The 19,572-nt window shown below is 41.7% G+C and overlaps 1 protein-coding gene across 2 annotated transcripts in view; it reads right to left on the reverse strand.

Moving 5' to 3' along the window:
• The window catches only part of GRM3 (glutamate metabotropic receptor 3), a 102,355-nt gene that overhangs the window by 8,785 nt on the left and 73,998 nt on the right, over positions 1 to 19,572 (reverse strand). For both annotated transcript variants that reach the window (XM_009086871.4, XM_050970076.1), the window contains one exon: positions 1,159 to 2,225. In XM_009086871.4, the coding sequence (XP_009085119.1) occupies positions 1,159 to 2,225 (1,067 nt within the window). The remainder of the gene's footprint in view (positions 1 to 1,158; positions 2,226 to 19,572) is intronic.

Here is a 19,572-nt window from a genome sequence, read left to right on the forward strand (position 1 = left end):
TCCATTACTTGCTATTCTAACTTCTCCTGAGACTGAATAATCCCTTCCTCTCGTTTTGTTGCCTTGAAATTATTTATGGTCTGTGATCACGTCTCCCTGGGTTTACTCTTGTCTAGACTAAATATATTTAGCTGTTTTACTGTCACTCTGCATGTCTCACTGTGTCATTTGTTACTTATCCTTGTTTTCTAGAGGTTTTCAGTACATTTCAGTACATTTCCAGATGAGTAAAATAGTACCAAATATATTATTCCAGGGTGGCCACACCAAAAATATGTTAAGTGACATTATTAACTCCACAGTTTTATATGCTGTTTCATGTACACACTATGGCAATAACAGCCCCCTAAGGTAATCTACCTTTTTTCTGGGCAGAAAGTTGAACTAATTCTCTGCAAACTGCTGCAAGGGCCAACTCCCACAGTCACTTCTCACATCGTAATAACTGTGAGATTTCCAGTGGAGCAGATCTGAATCTTTTTCTGAGACAATTTCCTTCTGTTCAAAAATATGATTTTATTGAACTTGAAGCTTTGCAACACTATCTGACAATTTAAACAGTTTAGTGTTTCTAAAGTTTGCTGGTGAAGGCTGACCGGTATTTGCTGCTCAGTGAGGTATGTGTTTTATAAAGTGCAGAAAGAATAAAAAGTCCTCTACTTAAGTAGAAGGTTTTTTGAACTTTTTTTAACAACCATGTTTCATAGGAAATTTCAAAATTGTATCCTTATATTTTTTTTTTCCAAGGAAATACCATGTTTTAACAGCAGATTCTTTTGCAGAAGAGACTGGTTAGTACAAATTTCATTTAAAGCTCAACTTCTGCCAAATAACTCATTATGACTAATTTTAGGTAATTTACTGGGTTTTTCTGTTAGGACTGTGACTTCAGATAGTGATGAACCCAAAGGAATACTTAATCCATATGTTACACCTCTATTGCAATCAGACCAACAGTATTAATCCCTTCTAGCTCTGACTGCACATACTATTTTTGAAATTATGGTATGGTGAGCCAAAATTTGATAGCATTGAAAGAGAACTTGTTTGCAAAAGACCCAGGGGCCAAAGGAAGTGAGAAAAAGCCTCTAGTGAATGCTGATATGGTCCCCTAAAGTGCTGCATATGATTTATGGAAACAGATGTGCAAAGACTTACTCTGTAGTCACTGGATGTCACATAAAATATAGGGAGGAAGGCCAGCCAAATGATGCACGTTGTGTACATTGTGAAACCGATAAACTTGGCTTCGTTGAAGTTCTCTGGACATTTCCTGGTTTTGAAGGCATACACAGTGCATAAGACCACGAGGATGACATCATATGTTAAGGACATTAACATACTGGAATCTTTGACATTGCATTTCAGGATGACAGTCTCTCTCTTCTCGGGAAGCGTGTATCGCCTGGTGCCCGGCGCCTCCAGGATCAGCCACACGGACACCACCACCACCTGGACCAAGATGAGACTCAGGCAGATGAACACCTGAGAGCTGGGGCTGATGAACTTGGGCCTCTGGGCACCGTTCTTCACGCCATCAAATATCCTGGCGATGCAGTTCGTTTTTGTCAGCAGGGCAGAGTAGCAGACGGCAAAGGAACTTCCCAGCCCCAAACGGCGGAGGGTGCAGATGGCTGGAGAGGGCTTGGCTATGAAGAAGAAAGTCATGCTGTAAGACAGGAAGACCCCAAAGAGCAAAATGTAGCACAGTTCACGGCCAGAGGCTTTGACCAGGGGTGTGTTGTTGTGCTTGATGAACACTCCAATGACCATGAAAGTGCATATAAAGCCCAGGCATGCGATGGTAACAGGACCTATTGCCCAAGCATCTTCCCACTTGATGTAGTCTTCTGGTAGGTCATAGCAGCCAGTCAGGTCAGCTGTGGGCCATTTTCCAGGCCCGCAGTCTGCACAAGTGAATTCATCAGCCAGGTACTCGTAGGTTTCACAGGGAATACAAATCCAGCAGCAGACATCTCCTGGTTGCATGTTCTTCATCTCATTAGGAGCGCAGGGGTCGCTGCACTGGGAGACAGGGACAGAGCTCCTGGACCAGTGGATAGAGTCTACCTCCAGTGACAAAGTTTCTGCCCACTGACCAACCTTCACGTAGGAGTATCTGTCTCCAGTGAACTGGAAATTGAACACGTTGTATCGTCCTATCCCATCCCCATAGGCATCAAATTTGACCATACTGTCTGCATCATTGGGAGGGTTGAATGGAGCTGTGGGGAAAAACAAAACAAGAAAGAAATAGAGAAATGTTATTACAAAAAGCTACACATGACATTGTTTTCATCCCTCTGGCAAGCACAGACACCCAATTCAGTTCTCAACAGGAAAGTCAAGAGGTTTGTATCTGTCTCAGTTTTGAACTTGGAGGAAGAGCTCAGATAATGGAACTCTATTTCACTTTACATTTATAAATCTAGGATGACCAATGTCCTTACTTTATTTTGTCTTGGATACGAATTGGTTCTCTAATTATTTTTCCCAGTATACATCACTGCTGCCTCTCACATTTCCTCTGGAAAGAAGGAGGTCTGCTCCTGAGTCTCAGCATTTTTTTGGTGAAACTTGCCTGCTATGATATAAGAAAAATTAAATAGTCTGGTCATTAAATGACAGTTTTGATGCCAACAGTCTGGAATGCATTTGAGTATAGGATTCATTTTAGCATGATGGAGAAGTAACTATGAAATCCTCAACAATTTCTTACTACATCTTTTTCTCTTCTCCCTGTGTTGTAGGAAGTTTTGAATCCCTTCTATTTTACTTCAGTTTTATCAGTTTCTGATATTTCTTGTATGCTCTTGTATGCTCCCCAGCACGTGCTGCTTTGGTCCTGTATCTTGTTTGGGGAACAGATGACAAAACCACAAGCTGGATCTGGGACCTTCTGTGAAATCAATATTGTAACACTTCTAACTGGTAAACTCTGCAGAGTTCTGTTTTTCCTCCAGCTGAGGCTTACCCAGGGAATGAAGAACTATTAAAAATCTGGGAGGAAATTGCATTTACCATGTGATTTATTGGTCATTTGCTGTAGCATCAAAGGTAAAAAGCTTTACAGGCAGGAAACAAAAGGATGTTTTTTACCACTGATGAACAATAAAGGTGATTTTATTTCCCAGTGTCTTTGGCCATAGAAGTGGTTCCACTGTCATTGCTGGAATAAATCTCTTTCCCTGCCTCTGTGCCCATACTGTGCTTGAGCTTGAGCAATATCATATAAGGGTGTAATACCTTCCTCCACTTCAATCTCCAGATACTTTGGATTTCTTCTGGTAGATTTATTTAGCTCTTTAAAACACTAAGGCCAACTTCTTTCACCTTTATTCCTGCAGAGCATTACCTTATTTTGCAGGACTCTGGCTAAGGTCAGTAAAAGGGACACTGTGTATTGGCACAGAAGCCCCAGCTGTAGGGTTGAAATTGTGATCTGCACATCCTCAGGTGCTGCACACAGAGGGCATTTTCCCCAGCTTTCTGCTTATTGTAGGGCAGAGTTGGAATATAATTTACAGCCACCTATACTCTCTTCTGAGTCAAGACTCTGCTTGTTTTCATCCCTGCCCTCTCCTGCTCCTCCCCACCTCAGCTGTGTCAGCCCCAGTGGTGGACAGCCTTGGTTTGCAGGATTACAGAATCGTGGAATTACGGAATAATTTGGGTAGGAAGGGACCACCCTCCAATCCAACACCCCTGCTCAAGCAGGGCCATCCCAGAGCACATGGCACAGGATTCATCCGGACAGTTCTGGAATATCTCCAGTGAGGGAGGCTCCACACCCTCTCAGGCAACCTGTTACCAGTGCTTGGTCACTGCACACAAAAGGAGTGATTCCTTCTCATGTTCATGTGTTGCAGTTCCTGTCTTTGCCTCTGTCTTATTGCCATTGAGAAGAGCCTGGCTCCCTTCAGATACCCACACACACTGATGAGGTCTCCTCTCAGCTTCTCTTCTCATCTTCTAAAGGCTGAACAAGCCAAACTCCCTCATCCTTTCCCCATGAGACAGATGATGGAGTACCCTTATCATCTTTATACCCCTCTGCTGGACTTGCCCCAGGAGCTCCATGTGTTCCTTGCACTGTACACATTAGGACTGGGTAGCCCAGGAACTTGTAAGATTGTTATTTTATCTTTTTTTTTGGTCACTCTTGGCATCTAGCTGTAACACTCTGTAATCCAACAAGACCTCTGAGAGCACAAAAATTAAGAGCAACATAATCCTCCCCCAAACGGCCAGTCCTGCTGGAAGTGACATGCTCTAAATTAAACAGGTGGATAAATTCAAAATATAGGTCAACAAGAAGAACATGAAGCAGCTTTCCTCCTCTCCCTCCTCCTCATGCACAGGGATGCAAGCTCCCTCATCCAGGAGCAGCATTAAAACGAAATCATAATGCAGCACTTAACAGCTCCTCAATAATGTGCTGTCATTGCCAGTGTCTTATTTCATTATTCATAGCCCTTGTATAGATTGTAGAAGCTGTTAACACAGCAGGCCAGCTTTAAGAGTCAGTTTATTCACTTCAGTGTTATCCAGGCCAGCTCCTGAGTTGGGCTGAGAGCCTCTGACTGCTGCTGGCACCAGTGGAGCTGCAGGTCAGCAAGACAAAGTGCAAAGTGCTTCTTTGACATCTCCTGTCAAGTGCATCACTTGAAGGCCACAAGCATCCCAGTGCAAGTTACCTGACGGTCTGAAACACCAGCATTTTCAGGAATGAATATTTCCCTCTGTATAACATGTTAAACAATTTATAGAAGTTCTGAGACAATATTTGTCATTTAAATAGAGAAAAAGTCTTTTCCTTAGATTTTGCAGGTAGGTTCAGAAGGCAAAGCAGGTAATCTCACAGAGAGTTAGCTTGAAGCTCAAGTATAATTACCTTCCATAAGGCTGTTCCCACGCTACAAGAAACAAAAGATTTTTGTAGGACAACATGTTCTAAGTTAACCAAAGCTTGCAGCTTGAAACATTCATTTTTAGTGGCTGCTGATAGAGGAAAATAAATCACCCACTTTCAGATGGAAAGGATGAAATCATTTAACCAAACAATGATGTATTAAATTATTGTATGGTGAGCCAAAGCCTACAAATGAGCCCACTGGGTGGCAGCAATTAATATACCCACTGATTACAAATAAAATCACTAAGGCATTTTAATGTATCATTTATCAACATGTTCTAGATCCTGTAGGAACAGTTCCAATAAGTAATGTTTTCACAAAATATGATGCAATAATAATCATAAAATTAGGATGTTTATAGGCAAGAAAAATGCTTATCACAAGAAGGCAGGATCTTATGTTTTAGAGTAAAAATAACACTTTTTGCAAATGGGTTTTCCCAGAGATGATGTCAGGCTGTCACAAGTCACTCTGCAAATTCTTTTATATATCTCAGTTTTTAGACCTGAGAAACCTACAATTTTTACAGCAGGTATTTCTGGCAGGTCTATTTCAGAGTTGTAGCTCAGCTCTTTTGCATTCCTCCCTTGGGAGAGGACAGACAAGAGTCCCTGGATCTCATCAGCTGCTAGCTAAGAGGCTGAGTGACAAAATGAACTTTGCCTCCTTTGAGCCTTTGAATCTTCTCCTTCCCTTGCACTTCCTGAAATGAATTAGTCCTGTGTAAAGCAGTTATACAGGAGGAATTTTGTAAGAGAAGTTATCAAGGAAAATAAAGGATAATAGAAAAGACCTAAAGCAGTGATGCTTTGTGTTCCAGCTTGCAGCATTTCAGCCATGAAGGTGCAGAGCAGTGGCATTTATAAGAGCAGGAGGGCAGAAGGCAGAAATCTTTGCAACTCCAAAGATGCAGGCAGCTCAACTCTGTCTGCTCCCTGGAGAAATCCTAGTGGAGGAGAGGATTCCACTGGGCAAGTGGAGGACAAACTCCTTCAGCTTTAGATAAGAGAGGAATAACTCAGATTTATGACTGTTTTAGTAGCAGATATGGGTAAGAACATAAAATAACATCATAGCTTTTATGTAGTGAATTATGTAATTTGTTTCCATCTTCCTAAGTGGCATCAATTTTTCCAGCATTCATATAACTTGAAAAAAATGTGCTTATCTGCTGTTAGAAGCAGGTGAGTTGCTTTTATTTAGAAATCTTTAATATTTTTGGTGTCAGTGATGTACAGCTCTTGGTGACATGAAAAATTTCAGAAAGAAAGTTCTAGAGGGGAAATTGATTTATTTTGGGGCAAAGCCTTCATTTGAAGAGGCAGTATGAGAAATATATTTAAATACTTCTAATTCTGCACAATGCCTCGCTTGAGTGGAAAAACTCTCCAGGATTTTTTAACAAGGAATGAATAGATGATGAAAACAAAGCAGTTTTCATCCTAATTAGGCACTGGAAACTTTTAAGAGGCTGAGCAGCCTAGAGAAAGAAGTGTGTCATCTTAACTGGCTTGGAACCAGATGGGTTTTGTTTGTCAGCAACATCTTTGGGCCAGGAAGGATATTTTGCACAGAGTCTCTCATGTGTCTGGCACAGATTTGAGTGTGTAGATGTTGTCCTGTAGAAAACATCCTCAGTAACACTTCCTGGTAGGAATGATGACAGATATCCCGACATCTAAGAACATTCTTCATGTCCACTGAAACATGCCCCTGTTCTTTGCTTGCAGAGTGCATTCTTCCTAAAGAAGGCACAGATCACAGAGGCACAGCTCACTAGCTGGGAGGAAGTTCATTAATAGCAAGGCTTGATGAAAGCACTGCAGCTTCTCAGCTTGGCAGTTGGGAGATTTCAGCTGGTTCAGAAAGAGGTGTAAAAAGGGCTATTGTGTGCACTGAAGGTACCTTCTTCCACAGCTTGTTGGCCCCAAAGCCTATGAGGAGATCCTGATTAAATAGAAATGGAAAAATAAAGAGGGAACAGGCTGGAGTCTCTGAAAAGTTGAGTAAAACCTCCAGAGTCTCACTAGGTGGTGCTGCAAAAACTCCAAACTCCTGATTTAAGGTTGCAAAATAAGACATTTTTTTATGTAACAGAAAAATATAGTTATTTTTGATCCCCCCTACTCTTCCTGTTACATATCCAGGGCAATGCATTTTAAAAACACTTTAATGGGGAGCCTAGATAATAATATAACAGGATATGTTGTGTTTGTCCAACAGGCTCATCTGTGTGCATGATGCCTTATCTTGAAAAGTATCAGAAAAGACCCTGAGAATGCACATTTCTTTCCATTCTCTTTTATTTTTAGCTCGATGTGGCTTGTTGAGGTCAAAGTGACTTATTTCTGCTTGGCTGAACATTTAGACCCAGCAACAGAGACCTGATGCACCCACTCCTGTTTCAGCTTCAGCACAGCACAGCTGGTTTCATACCTGATTGACAGAAGGCACATTGAAATTTGGCAATTTAGAAGTTGTTATGGGGAAAGATCAGAGTGAGGTGTCACTAGATTGTACCTCTTCACAATTAACAAAATGCCAGTTTCCACAGAGACCAGCACTTTTAACCTCTGCACCACCGTCTCTGATGTGTTTGGGTCACAGGCAGCATTGCTTCTTCTCATTTAAGAAATGAATGAGACAAATGAGACAGTCCCCTAAAAATGTCATTTTCCTATCTGTGTCTACAGATTTTCCATTCAGGTCTATGGTTTCTCTCTTAGGCTAGACACTTGCTGCAGGGAGTTTTAAAACTAGTCACAGACCCCCACAACTTTTGCCCTGGCCAGAGACAGAAATGTTTTCCTCAGGCCTTGTTGCAAAGATCTATCAAGGGGTATTTGTGGATGAGTTAGTGATCCCAAACTTGTGTCCTACAAAAGAGAATGAGTATTGAGTATTTCTAGGGTTCACTTTAGAGTGGTACCTAGAATGGCCCAGCCAAACTGTTCTTTTTCTCTTGACCACCAGGAGAGTGACTATCTGGAATACATCCACCATTTATGTATCTGAAGTCAAGTGAGATGAGAAGCACCAAAGCCTGGGACAGGAAGGCTCAGAGCTGGAGCAGGTGGTGCAGCCTGTCCAAGCTCTCTGCAGTGTACCTGAGAGCAGGTGTCTCACAAGCTCCCTGCACAGGGGAGCTGTCAGAGAGAACAGCCCACAAATATTTGCAAAATAAGATAAGAAGGGTCTGAAAAGCTAGAAGAATTCCTTCAGCTTGTCATTATCCTCATCACTCTCAGCCTGGCTGAGGACAGAACTCCCAGGCTACCCTTCCTGTGAATTGCTTGCCTCAGGCTTAATGTTTTACATTTCCAGGTATGTGTTGTCCACTTGCTTGTGCTCTTGGGCATAGGTGTGGTCTTTAGGACATGGGGAGAATGAAACAGATGCTAAATTACAAACCTTTAAGATAACTATGAAATTGCCCTTAGTCCCTTTAAGGAAATTTAAGGAATTAAAAAAAGGATTTCTTCTTGAAGCATTTGGGTTTCGAGACATGGAAGTTAAAAGCATGTAAAAATTCTGCACTCACTGTATTTCTCCTTAAAAATACAAGAAATCTCCCCTGAAATTAAGAGTATTTCTTGCAGTTTTTTGGTTTAATTTTAAAATAAAACAAATATGCATGGAAAATCATCCCAGGTGTTTTTTTTAAATAAGTCTGCTAAGTTGATAATTAATATGAGTAATTCCTGAGACTCCAACATAGAAATGCCTTTCAGTTGATACCACTCTTTTAATTTAAGTTTATCCACTTAAAGAAATGGTTGTCACAAGAGGCAAAAGGCATGCAATGTAATTGAAACCAGCAATCAACTTGCAATTACAAAGGAAATTAAACCATGACTCCAAACTGCCTAACTCCCCCCTCAGGCCAACTCCCTATTTTGTACACAGAAGCAAGGGGAGCCCACTCCCATTATGGAGAATTATGTTCACTGTTTAGGATGACAGCACAGCTCAGGAGCTGGGACTGTGAGTTCTGGGCTGGCCTTTGGTAGCTTCTGAAATGTTTTGATCCGAGGAAAATTTGAGTTGGCTGGTGAGTTCTCTGTCAGTTGCTGAACATTGATGCTGCTCTCAGAGAACAAGATTGATTTTTTGATTGTGATTTTCTGCCAGTTCAGGGGTTTTGGGTGCCCTGTGTCCAATTTGAACATTTGGCTGAGAGACATTCCCATGTAACCACAGAACTGGGCACTGGTGCCACTTCTTTTACCCCTCCCTCTCCAGTACATCCAAGGTGCAGCTGGAAGAGATTAAAGCTGAGTTTTAATTTTGCTAAAATTTACTTTTGGACAAAATCTGGGACGTGGTTATATCACAGGAGCAGGAATCTTTCTCTTTTTGGAGGCAGTGTTCCATGATGTGCTAATTCCACCCCCAGACTGAATACGTAGCTGTCTAAGGAAGTGTTAAATACCTAATAATATTTTTGCCCTTCTTTGTCAGCCTGAAGGAAATATGAATAGATTTAGTTATTAAGATATTAAAGGAAGTTGGTTAAAACATTCTCTCCTCTGTGGGGACTAAAGGATTAGAGACGTGTTTCCAGACACAGCTCTGAATAATTTAGTTAGATGGTTTGCCCTTAGAGATCAGAAGCAAACGAACCATGAAATAGACCCTCTGGCTGTTATTTCCTAATTGACTTGATATGAAGACACTCCCAAATCAGGTGGACTGACATAGATTTAATTACTCATACTGCAATGCTATTATTTAGTAGTAGTAATATTGTAGCTGTGACAGTCCAAGATACAAAAAATTTGAGTGTCTAAGAAAGGCAGTATTTCTTATTTGTCTCACAGATGGAAGAAGTGCACAAGCTTTCAGGCCCAAGGTCACTCTATTAGGTCATCAGCACCACTGCTCAATAAATTTGACCTCCATTTTTTTAGAAGGAACAACTCTGCTCTGAGTTTAGTATATCAGGTTTTTATTTCCTGCTGGAAACACAATTTCCCTTTGCAAACAGCCTCATTACTATCCATTTGCAGAGTAATTGCTGAAAGCTTTTTGTTCACTTCTTCAGAAGTATAGAGTTCAGAAACAGAAGGTCTGATCGAGATGCAAGACAAGATATGACAAAGAGATGCTATGCCAAAAGCTTCTTTTTTTTTTCTAGATATGTGGGCAGTCTAATAAAGGTATTACCTCTTCTTACAAATCTTATGACTCTATGCTATCATTTTTGCTAAGGAGCTACTGAAAACTCTCAGCAATCACCTTACAAATTGCTAATAATGAGGTAATTTGCAAAATGAAATTGTATTTGCAGCAGGAAAATAAAACCCTAAGTAGTGAATTCTAAGGAGTGCATGTATTTGAAATAATTGTAGCTCAAATTTATTGAACATTTTGTGGAAAAAAAAGGAGCTGTAGAATGCCTCAGAGCTGGAATAAAGACACAATACCACAGGAAACCTTTGGGTGAAACACAGGAACCTTTAGGCTCAGACATGTTAAGCAGCTCAGTTATAGCATTTGGCAAATCTGACCTATGCTGGTGGAGGACAAAGAATGGGAGTACAGCTGGAAAGGTGAATGTTTTACACATCACATGGTGTAAGATTCTGGAGTGGGTCAGTTTTCTACAGGAATATAATATGTGAATGAAAAAGAAGTGACCTATATTTCATGAACAGAAGTTTAATTGGAGTGTCTATTTTGGGAGTGCAATTTTCTTACAGATCTCCTATGGAGAGTGGAAAGAAAGTGGCACCTCCAAAGGTGGGCTCTGGCTAACGTGAGATGCCAGCAGGGAGGTGGGTAACTTCCTCCATCAAGAGTTCTCCAGTTACACTACAAAAGTGTGTCAAAGAATACTTTATTTCCCCACTGATGGAGAAATAAAACTAGTGTTTTCAGTAAGGCCCAGCACACACATTGAGTGTGCTCATCTTCCTTTGTAAAGGTATGAGCCTGGATTTTATTTTTATACCTTTCCATATAATAAGACAGTGGCTGGAAATACACAATTACTGAAATTACAAGTTAATTCAGTATTCAACAGAGTCCATCTCAGCTGACCAAATGCTGAGTCAGCCAGAGAGGGGTAAGTGGGCTCCTCACAACAATGAATTTCAGCTAAAAGAGAGTCAGATAAAGAATAACTCTTGGCTTTTAAGGTTATTCCTGAATATCACACACAAGCTGCCAAGGTAACACGTCATCTCTCCCAACATCTTCAGTGTTCATTTGCATGTGTTATGCTACAATGCACAACCTGCCTGTCCTATTAATACTTGCAAATTCTTCTGTTCTCAGGGATAAAAGATAAAGCTGAGAGCACAGAATCATTTTTGCTAATGCTTTTCTCCACTGAATCAGTTCAGCAACAGCAATCGCTGGACCTCAGGGGAAATGTAAAATGAAAATGTTGATTTATTTGCCTGTTTTGTGGTGGAAGCAGAGACACATTGATAGGATTAGACTGATAAAATGTTTCAGAGATCTAGAAAAGACATTAACAGTACTGCCTCAAACCTTCCTCTGACTTGAGATAATTTCTTCTCCAAAGAGCCTTTAAAGATGGGCTTTTTATTCTTTCAGTTACTGGTGCATTAACTAGCCATTAGCTATTTATTCAAATGGATGTGCAAATGTAATAGAGGAAGTTTAACAAACTTTTCCAGCACATTTTCATCCGTTCCCAATACCAGTTTCATAGGTTTTTTTAGCCACAGTCTGGTAGAAACCTATCCTGGTACAGCAGGGCAGTCTTTGACACAAAGCTGATCACTTGGAGCAGTGATCAGCTGCTGCACTCATCAGGGCAAGAGAGAAATGCCATGGAAAGATTTTACTTTTACAGAAACCACAGGTAAAATTTATTATTTGGGGTACATGGTGTATAGTTATTTATGTCAAGGGAAGGAACCACAAGAGCACACCCTTTTGCTGTTACAGGCAATGACATAATTGCTGCTTAGGCTAGGAGAGTCAAGCAAGCCCATCCCATAAATTTCTGCATATGATCAGGCATGTCCTGGTGTTTTGAAGGAAATCTAAGATTTCCTGTGATAGTTAGAGCCACAGAGAAAGTGTTCCCACAGGAAGAGAGCAGGACAATTCTGTAGGAGAAGCACAGAGAAGCCTGAGGCTCCAGAGCTGCACATGAACAGTTAACTACTGATCACTAGACAAATTCGGCCTTGGGAAGAAGGGAAGATGGTTTTTAGGGCATAATCATAGAAAGAAGAGCATGTTTGCAGCATGTGCAAAACATCCTGAATGGTGAATAAACAAATGCAGTATCAAGAAGGTACAAGGCCAGTAACAGCCTCTCCAAGAAAAAGAACTGGGAATGTCCCCTGCTCATGGATGCTGGAACTTACCAGTGCTGCTACCTGAACACCAGGAAGTTCCCCCTTCCCCTGGGTGTGTAAAGATCACTGATTTTGGTTTTGCTGTTCACTCTTTATAAATTCAATCTCAACAGTCATACCTCAATAATTATTTCATATTACAGAATTGGGTTAAGTAAAGTAAAATGTTAAAGAACAGTGGGTGAGTGCTCCTGTGAATGTGCATGTTCATGCCTTTCTGTGTGTTTTCCAACCCATGCAACAAATGTGGTTAATACTGGATCACAGAATTATAGTGATATCGGAGGTAGTCCTTAGGAATCACATTCCACCCCAAAAATCCATGTTCTCTCAGCTAGAGTTACATGGGATTTCTGTAAAACTTAAATTCTTAATGAGGACTCTGTTCAAGCCTGGGCTTCCCTCAGCTTTCTCACACCAAAAGTTTCCCTGTTTCCTCTGAGCACAGTGCCTTCCCCTCCCTGAATAAACCTGTGGTGTTTTCTTCACTGAGCCTCATATTTCCCCCACAGAACTGGTAAATATTTCTTACGTACAAAGGAATAATAAGCTAAGGCAATATTCCATCAAATTGTCTGGAATCTGTGTATAGCAGTAAGCAGAAAAATGTACTGCAGGAAACCTCCATTGAACTGAGGAGCAATTGCAGATACACATTTAAAAAGTGAGTATCTCCCAGCCTTCAAAAATGGTCTTGAATGTCTCTTGTAAGAAATGTGCTAGATGTATATGTGTCATTATTCTAGAAGAGATAGATTGATTCATATATTGCCAAGTAGAAAGATGGGTTTGTACAAGAAAAGCAAAACTGTAGGAGATGAAATTCAGATGCAAGGCTGAGGTCAGGGGCCTTCAGATTGTGAGGTACAATGACCTCTGCTTTCCATCTACTGGGTGTTTGCAACCACCATTCCCATCCCCACAGCCTCTGGCTCTGAGCTGTTCTTCACATCCATTCAGGAAAGAGTGAGTTTTTGTGTGGAGATCCTACATCCCAAATTAAAGATCTTGGTAATTTATTTACAAAATACATGCCTTAAGTTTAAGGATTTCTATTTGGAGACATGGTCCTTTCTGACTTAGTGCTGAGCCCCTTTTCATCCCAACAGTGAGCAGGTGAGCTGTCCATGGATGGAGCAAAGAGCAAAAGGGAAAATCAAAGATTGCTCCTACAGCCTGGACTTCATGGACATTTCTGTTAGAAGTTTCTCTGCCTCTGACGTCCCTGTGCATGAATTGTTCCCCTTGCCTTGAAGAATTTTAATAGTCTTTGTCTTCACTTATGTGTTCAGACAAATACACTTTCAAGGCAGGAAGAAGGAAACAAAAGGAAATGACTCACCCAGATAACAGCAATGAAATGTATTTTTTACATTATATTCTATATCTGCTAACTAAATAACCATAAATATTGCAGTGATGCCAAGGCAGATATTCTCTGAGATGCTTTTAGAGGTGTTCAGAAACTTGGCTCTGACAAATGAGGAAATGAAAGTCACACACATTTGTCAGGTCCATCCAGTTTGAAGTTGATGGGAGCTGTGTAGAAGGTCAGTTTGTGAATAGCATGAATATGCTAAAGGAGTTTCTGCTCCATGGAGATGTAGAGATGGTTGCTTTTTGAAAAAAATGGGAAGAATTTTGGGAAAAATATGTTAGTGGAAAATGTAAACCATGGCTTTTTGAGTTTGGGTTGAGTGTCTTTGTCCCTTTCTAGGGAGAAACAGCCCTGTATCACAGAATGGTGGGGGTTTATTGCATTGAGAATCAGAAATGGAAAAGACAAACTTGGAGGGAATAGTTCAGGCTTTGCAGAAAGCTGAAATGGATTCACATGCTCATATGGGCTGCAGTTTGCAAGTACAAATACAGAAGTTAGCTTGGCACAAGTTTGTCTGTGAACTTTCTAAGTGTAATTGATGTAGGCTTCAGGCCATGATCCATGTCTAGATAGCAGCACCAGGCTGGGGTGAGTGTCAGTGTCTCACTAATGCACCTCTGCTGGTCTTGTCCCTGTTTCTGATTAACCACTGTTAGCCTGGAAATGTCTTTGCACTGTGCTCTGCTGGGTGAAGAAATCTTCCAGGGGTGTTATGAAATTAAGGTTATTTAAAGGAGGAAAGATACTTTTCTAGAGATTATGCTTTCACTTCTGCCAACAAGGATATAGGTTTTGTAAAAATAACATTTAGTTGTCTTTGGGATTGGACATCTGGATTTGTGACTTTCTCTAGTTTTCTTCATCACTTTTTGAAAAGATGAGTTTTCTTGGAGACTCACAGGAAGTCCAGGGCACGCCTGGATTACTCAAAAGAGTAAAATGGAATCACCTTCTCATGTGTTCTCCTCATCCTCAACACTTCTGTGCTCATGTTCTGAGCCCAGCCTTTGCCTTTGTCAGCCCCTATTGTAGTAACTCTGCATGCAAGGGAGACCAACTGGCATTAGGTGTGGAGTGACAAAGTGCTCTTCTGTAGCAGGTGGTAGAGAAGAATCTGGTCTTTCCATGGGCTTTTCAGAGCCAAATTAGATGCTAAAATGTAAGGGATAGGAATCCTGAACCAAAGTCTTCTTTCTCACCTGACATCTTCTCCTTCAAGATCACAGGAAAAAGCAGACCTGACATCTCTTTACTTATGTGTAAACATTTCTCCCAGGTAAATCTGCATGAAAAATAAGAATATAATTCAATGGTATGTCCTGGGTTGCCCTCCTACTGTAAAACCCAGTAGGATTTGGAAAGGGAATGTGCGAAGTTGGGGGATGAAAAGATTTTATGAGATTTCCTGCTCCTCTGAGGACTTGTACTGACCCTTGGTGTTAGGGACACATATCATCTGTCAGCAAAACAAAAGATAAAATAATAACTATTACAAAACAAGCAGCAGGCAAACACAGGAATCTGTGATTTAGAGAAATTAGGTTACCAAGACTTCTGTCTCTCAAATATGTGCTCTGAAAGAAAATCCTTGCTGTTTGCCAGCCATGTGTTTCTCCACAAACACAGGGTCTAATCTCATCCTCATTTACACACTCCCATGGATGCTGTGAAATCTAGAGATTTATGACTGCCTAAAGGCTGCATTATTAATAGGAGATAAGCAGCTGACTATGAATTACATACAAGGCATAGACTATGTAATTTTATGTTCAGTGTTTCATAGCTCAGCTGAAGTGGTGGCTTGTTTAAATATTCAAGTAGAGGAAACCGAGATGGAGATCCAGTTGCAATTTTAGGGATGCCAAAGTCCTTTCACCTAAATTTGCCACTATAACAAGTTTGGGGCTGTGGCTGGCCTGAGGTTTCTGCAGGCTTTCCAGGAATGACACCCAGCTGGGTAAAGGCCAAAGGCAACAGACTTCCAGAGACTTCCTGAGGACTATGAAAAGAAGCTGCTGCATCCTGCTAATGCTGCATTTCCATCCTTCTGTCCATGGGAGCTCAGTGCCCACGTCAGGCAGAGAGCAGTGGCAGCCAGCAGTGGTGGCAGCAGGCAGTGGTGACAGTGGTGGCACCAGGCAAAAGTACCTTGCCCCAGTTGGATGGGGAACAATGGCCCAGCACACCTTGGCCTCAGCTGCTGGAGCTCATCTCAAGGGGTGAAAACACGATTTAACCTCTGCTCCTGCTCACTCAGGCTAATTACTGTGACTGTGACAAAGGAAAGCATGAAACAGCAGCTTTTTATGATGGTCTCTGGCTTGACAGGAGACACCATTAACAGGTAGGTCACTAACCTGCCATCATGGTGTGAGAAGTTTTAATGGAAATTTTATGTGGAACATGTGCCCTAGAGATGATGGCACCCGTGCCCCTCTGCCAGCCCAGGTATCCAATTTACAGGGTGCAGTGAGTGACACACAACACATCCGGAGTGCAGACCAGTTGCTTGCCATCATGATACTCAAAGCTGAAAACGTTCTATAGCATTTTATTTTCAACCAGTTTACATCTATGAAGACCTGAGCAAATTCATCTGATTATACAGCTGCCTTACCTTTCAGCAGGAATTTGGCCTACAGACCACCCAATCTGCTTTATTCTTTAATTTTATGATTTCATATATTATGAATCTATAGCATGCACAATTAAAATCGATATAAATGCATATATATATAGGTATATAAATATATTAATATACACACATACTAAAATCTTCAGCAGGACTAAGTAGATATTGGCTTATTTACTCTTGGAGGGTAAATTTACCCAAAGTAGAGGAACAGCAGATCCCATGAGGCCTCTAAAGAGAGGAGGAAGAAGAAAGTAGATGGGGCCATCAGGATTACCAGGCCATCAAAATCTTGCTGCAGCTCTCTGTGTATTTACACCAATGTGACTCCAATACAGAGAGAATATTGGAAAATACTGTGCAGGTTCAACTGTTCCTCTGCTCTGGAACAGCAAGTCTCAAGTGTGCTTTCAGAGACTGTCCCTTAGCTGCTTGCAAAGTTTTAAACACTATGACACATTTGTGGTCCCAGGAAAAGGCAGCTATTTTTTCCTATAAATCCAAGACATCTTTTTAGTGTATGTTTTTAATTAGTATCTTGGGGAATTCACTCATTTACTTGCTTATATTAACTACAAATCCATCATGTATTATACTTTTACAACTTTTATGATTAACAAGGTAGTGGATGCCTTCTGCCCATGTGAGCTTTGCCTTCATCTGAAAGAGGGTTCTGGTTTATTCTACAAATAAACATCACCAGAAAGGCCACAAGGACCTCACTGCTGACTGAGTGCTGAAGGCAAGGGGGATCTGACCTGATGAGAAGGAGCTCCTTGGGTGAGGTGAGGGAGTAGCAGGGCCATCTGCTGCAGAGCCTGGGCTTTGAGCTCTGGCTCTAGCCCTCCCAGGTACTCCCTGCTGTGAATTCATAGCTGGCCTTTGAAGTTTCTGCAGCTGTAATCTGCTGGTGATAGCAAAGCAGCATTCCTTTGGTCTGTTCTCCATGCAGCCTGGCTGAGTACTGAGTTTTGAAGTGCACTTCTGACAGGAAATATTTATGGCTAAATCCCAGAGCAGGGACCATGCAATGCTGCTGTGCTCAGAAGTAAGGTGACATCTGCTTGTTGCAGACCATGACTTAAGTTCTTTCTTACTTGGATGGAACAGATACGATAGAAATGGTCTGTGAAATTGTGTTCCCACAACAGAAGTCACCAGTGTTCCAGAATAAATGAGAAGGTGAATCTGTGCTTCTGCTTCATATTATTTCAGTGTTGACTGGGGCAGAGTGAGGAGGAAGAGAAGGAAAAAAATAAACCACATAAAATGTAAGATCAGGTAAGAATCGAAGTTTTGTCAAAAAGTCCAGTGGAAAAAAGGGGACAAATCAGACCTGACTTACAACCCTTTTCTCATTTGGAGTAGTCATTCTGGTTTGCCAGGGGAGAGGACTTGCCCAGGATAAGCTATTTTTGATGATACAGGCTTTGCTGTAGAGGAGATGGATTTCTGAACACAAGACAGAAAGGTCCATGACAGTGACTCTCATAACTCAGGAGGGAGAAAAGGATAGGACACGACACTGAGTACCTTAAATATGCATTGCCTAAAATTTTTAATGATCTTTTCCCCAAGTCTACTACTTTAGCCAAATTCCTCCAACCATTAGCTGGGCAGGTTCAGAAAACTGCAAGAGACATGTGGACATGCATCCATGCCAAAATCCAGCCTCCCTCTGCCCATATGCTCCCCCACGAGACTGAAGGCAGGGTTAGTCCTGTTACAGCATCAGCTCTGCTAACTGGACTGGGAAAAGCTGGAGCCCAGCCCCACGCTCCTGGGTTATCCTGCACAATCAGGTAAGGAACCCTGGAGCTAATGCCGGTCTGTCATTATCATGGCTACCCTTCCTCACCCTTCCCTTCCAGCCCAATGTCCTGGAGGAGCAGCTACACCAGGCAGCAACACGTAGGGCACAGCTGTGCAAGACAGCTGTGCAAGACCCTGCCAATTTTTTATCCCAAATGATGGACACCTCTCTCACACTGTCCTGACACTTGCCAAAGGTGAGGCTTGTAGAAGTGCTGTGGGCAATGACAAAACTGCTTTTCTGTGTTGTGCTGGTGGCTTAAACAAGCTAAATTAGTCTGCAAACTGTTTGCTGCACCTTGTGAGGGAGCGAGGCTTCTGGATGTGTGGGTTCATCCCTGGATTCATAGCCCTCCCAGGAGCCCCTCTGTGTGCTGCCCTTCTCCAGGCAATGGCTGGGTATGGAGAGAAGTTGAGTTTACTCAGTGCTCTCTGCCAGGGAGACCTTTACTTTTGTTCAGCACTTCTTTGTTGCTCTGGTAATAGAAGCTAACAGCCTCTTGAACTGGCATCTCCTTATCAGCAGAAAACCATCACAATTTAGAACATCAAGTGCTGCACCTGTGCCCTCAGGAGGGAATGTAGAGGATGGGAAGATCAAGAAGATGAACCAGCCTATATCTCTTTGAAAGGCCAAACAAACACTGGAATTGAGTGAGTGCATTTATCTAGGGGCTGGACTTTGCATTCTGACATCTTGGTGCTGGAAGCTGGAATTAGGCGCAGGTATCTCCTTTTTCCTTTGCTAAAAAGATTCAGAATATCATGACATTTGTCATTTATGTCTTACTGACTTGCAAGAAAATTATGTGCCTGGTGTATCTCACAGACAATAAGGAGTGAAATCTCACCCTGTCTTCATCCCACACTGCAGTTCTGTGGAGTTATTTCGATTTAATGAAAAAGAAGAAATAAGTAGGAACCCAGAGATATTAGTGAAATTACCTGTCACACAGCATGTCAGCAGCAGTGGCAGCACAAGGATGCACAAATCTGCCAGTCCCCTGCAACCACCCTGCTGTTAGCTGGTCCCTGAGTATTTCCTCGCAAATGACATTATTGCTGTTCCTGGGAGTCTCACTTCAGGCTTTCAGCTAAATGGCAAAGCGAAAATAAACCTTAATCACTCCATACTCCATCTGTAGTCAGTAGCAAGAGATGCAGGGGCAAATCATACCTCACATGGGCTGGAGCACACTCTGTAAGTGCTGATCCCCTCCATTAACTACAATCAAAGGCTAATCAAAAATAATTTGAGTGTGAAGGGTAAATGTCTAAAATTGCTCTGTCCCACACCTGTCACAGGAACACACCTGATCGTTTACTCAGACTGGTGTGTGTGAAATTCATGTTCCAGCAAACTGGGGCAAGACATTCAGGGACATTTTATTGGTTTCTTCCACCATTTCTTTGCTTGATTTCTATGCTTTCAGGGCTTATGTGGAACCCTGCCTTTTAGCAGAGAAGGCAATGCTTAAATAGCTGCTTGTG

Source organism: Serinus canaria, chromosome 1A (assembly GCF_022539315.1).
Source record: "Serinus canaria isolate serCan28SL12 chromosome 1A, serCan2020, whole genome shotgun sequence".
NCBI classification, from domain to species: domain Eukaryota; kingdom Metazoa; phylum Chordata; class Aves; order Passeriformes; family Fringillidae; genus Serinus; species Serinus canaria.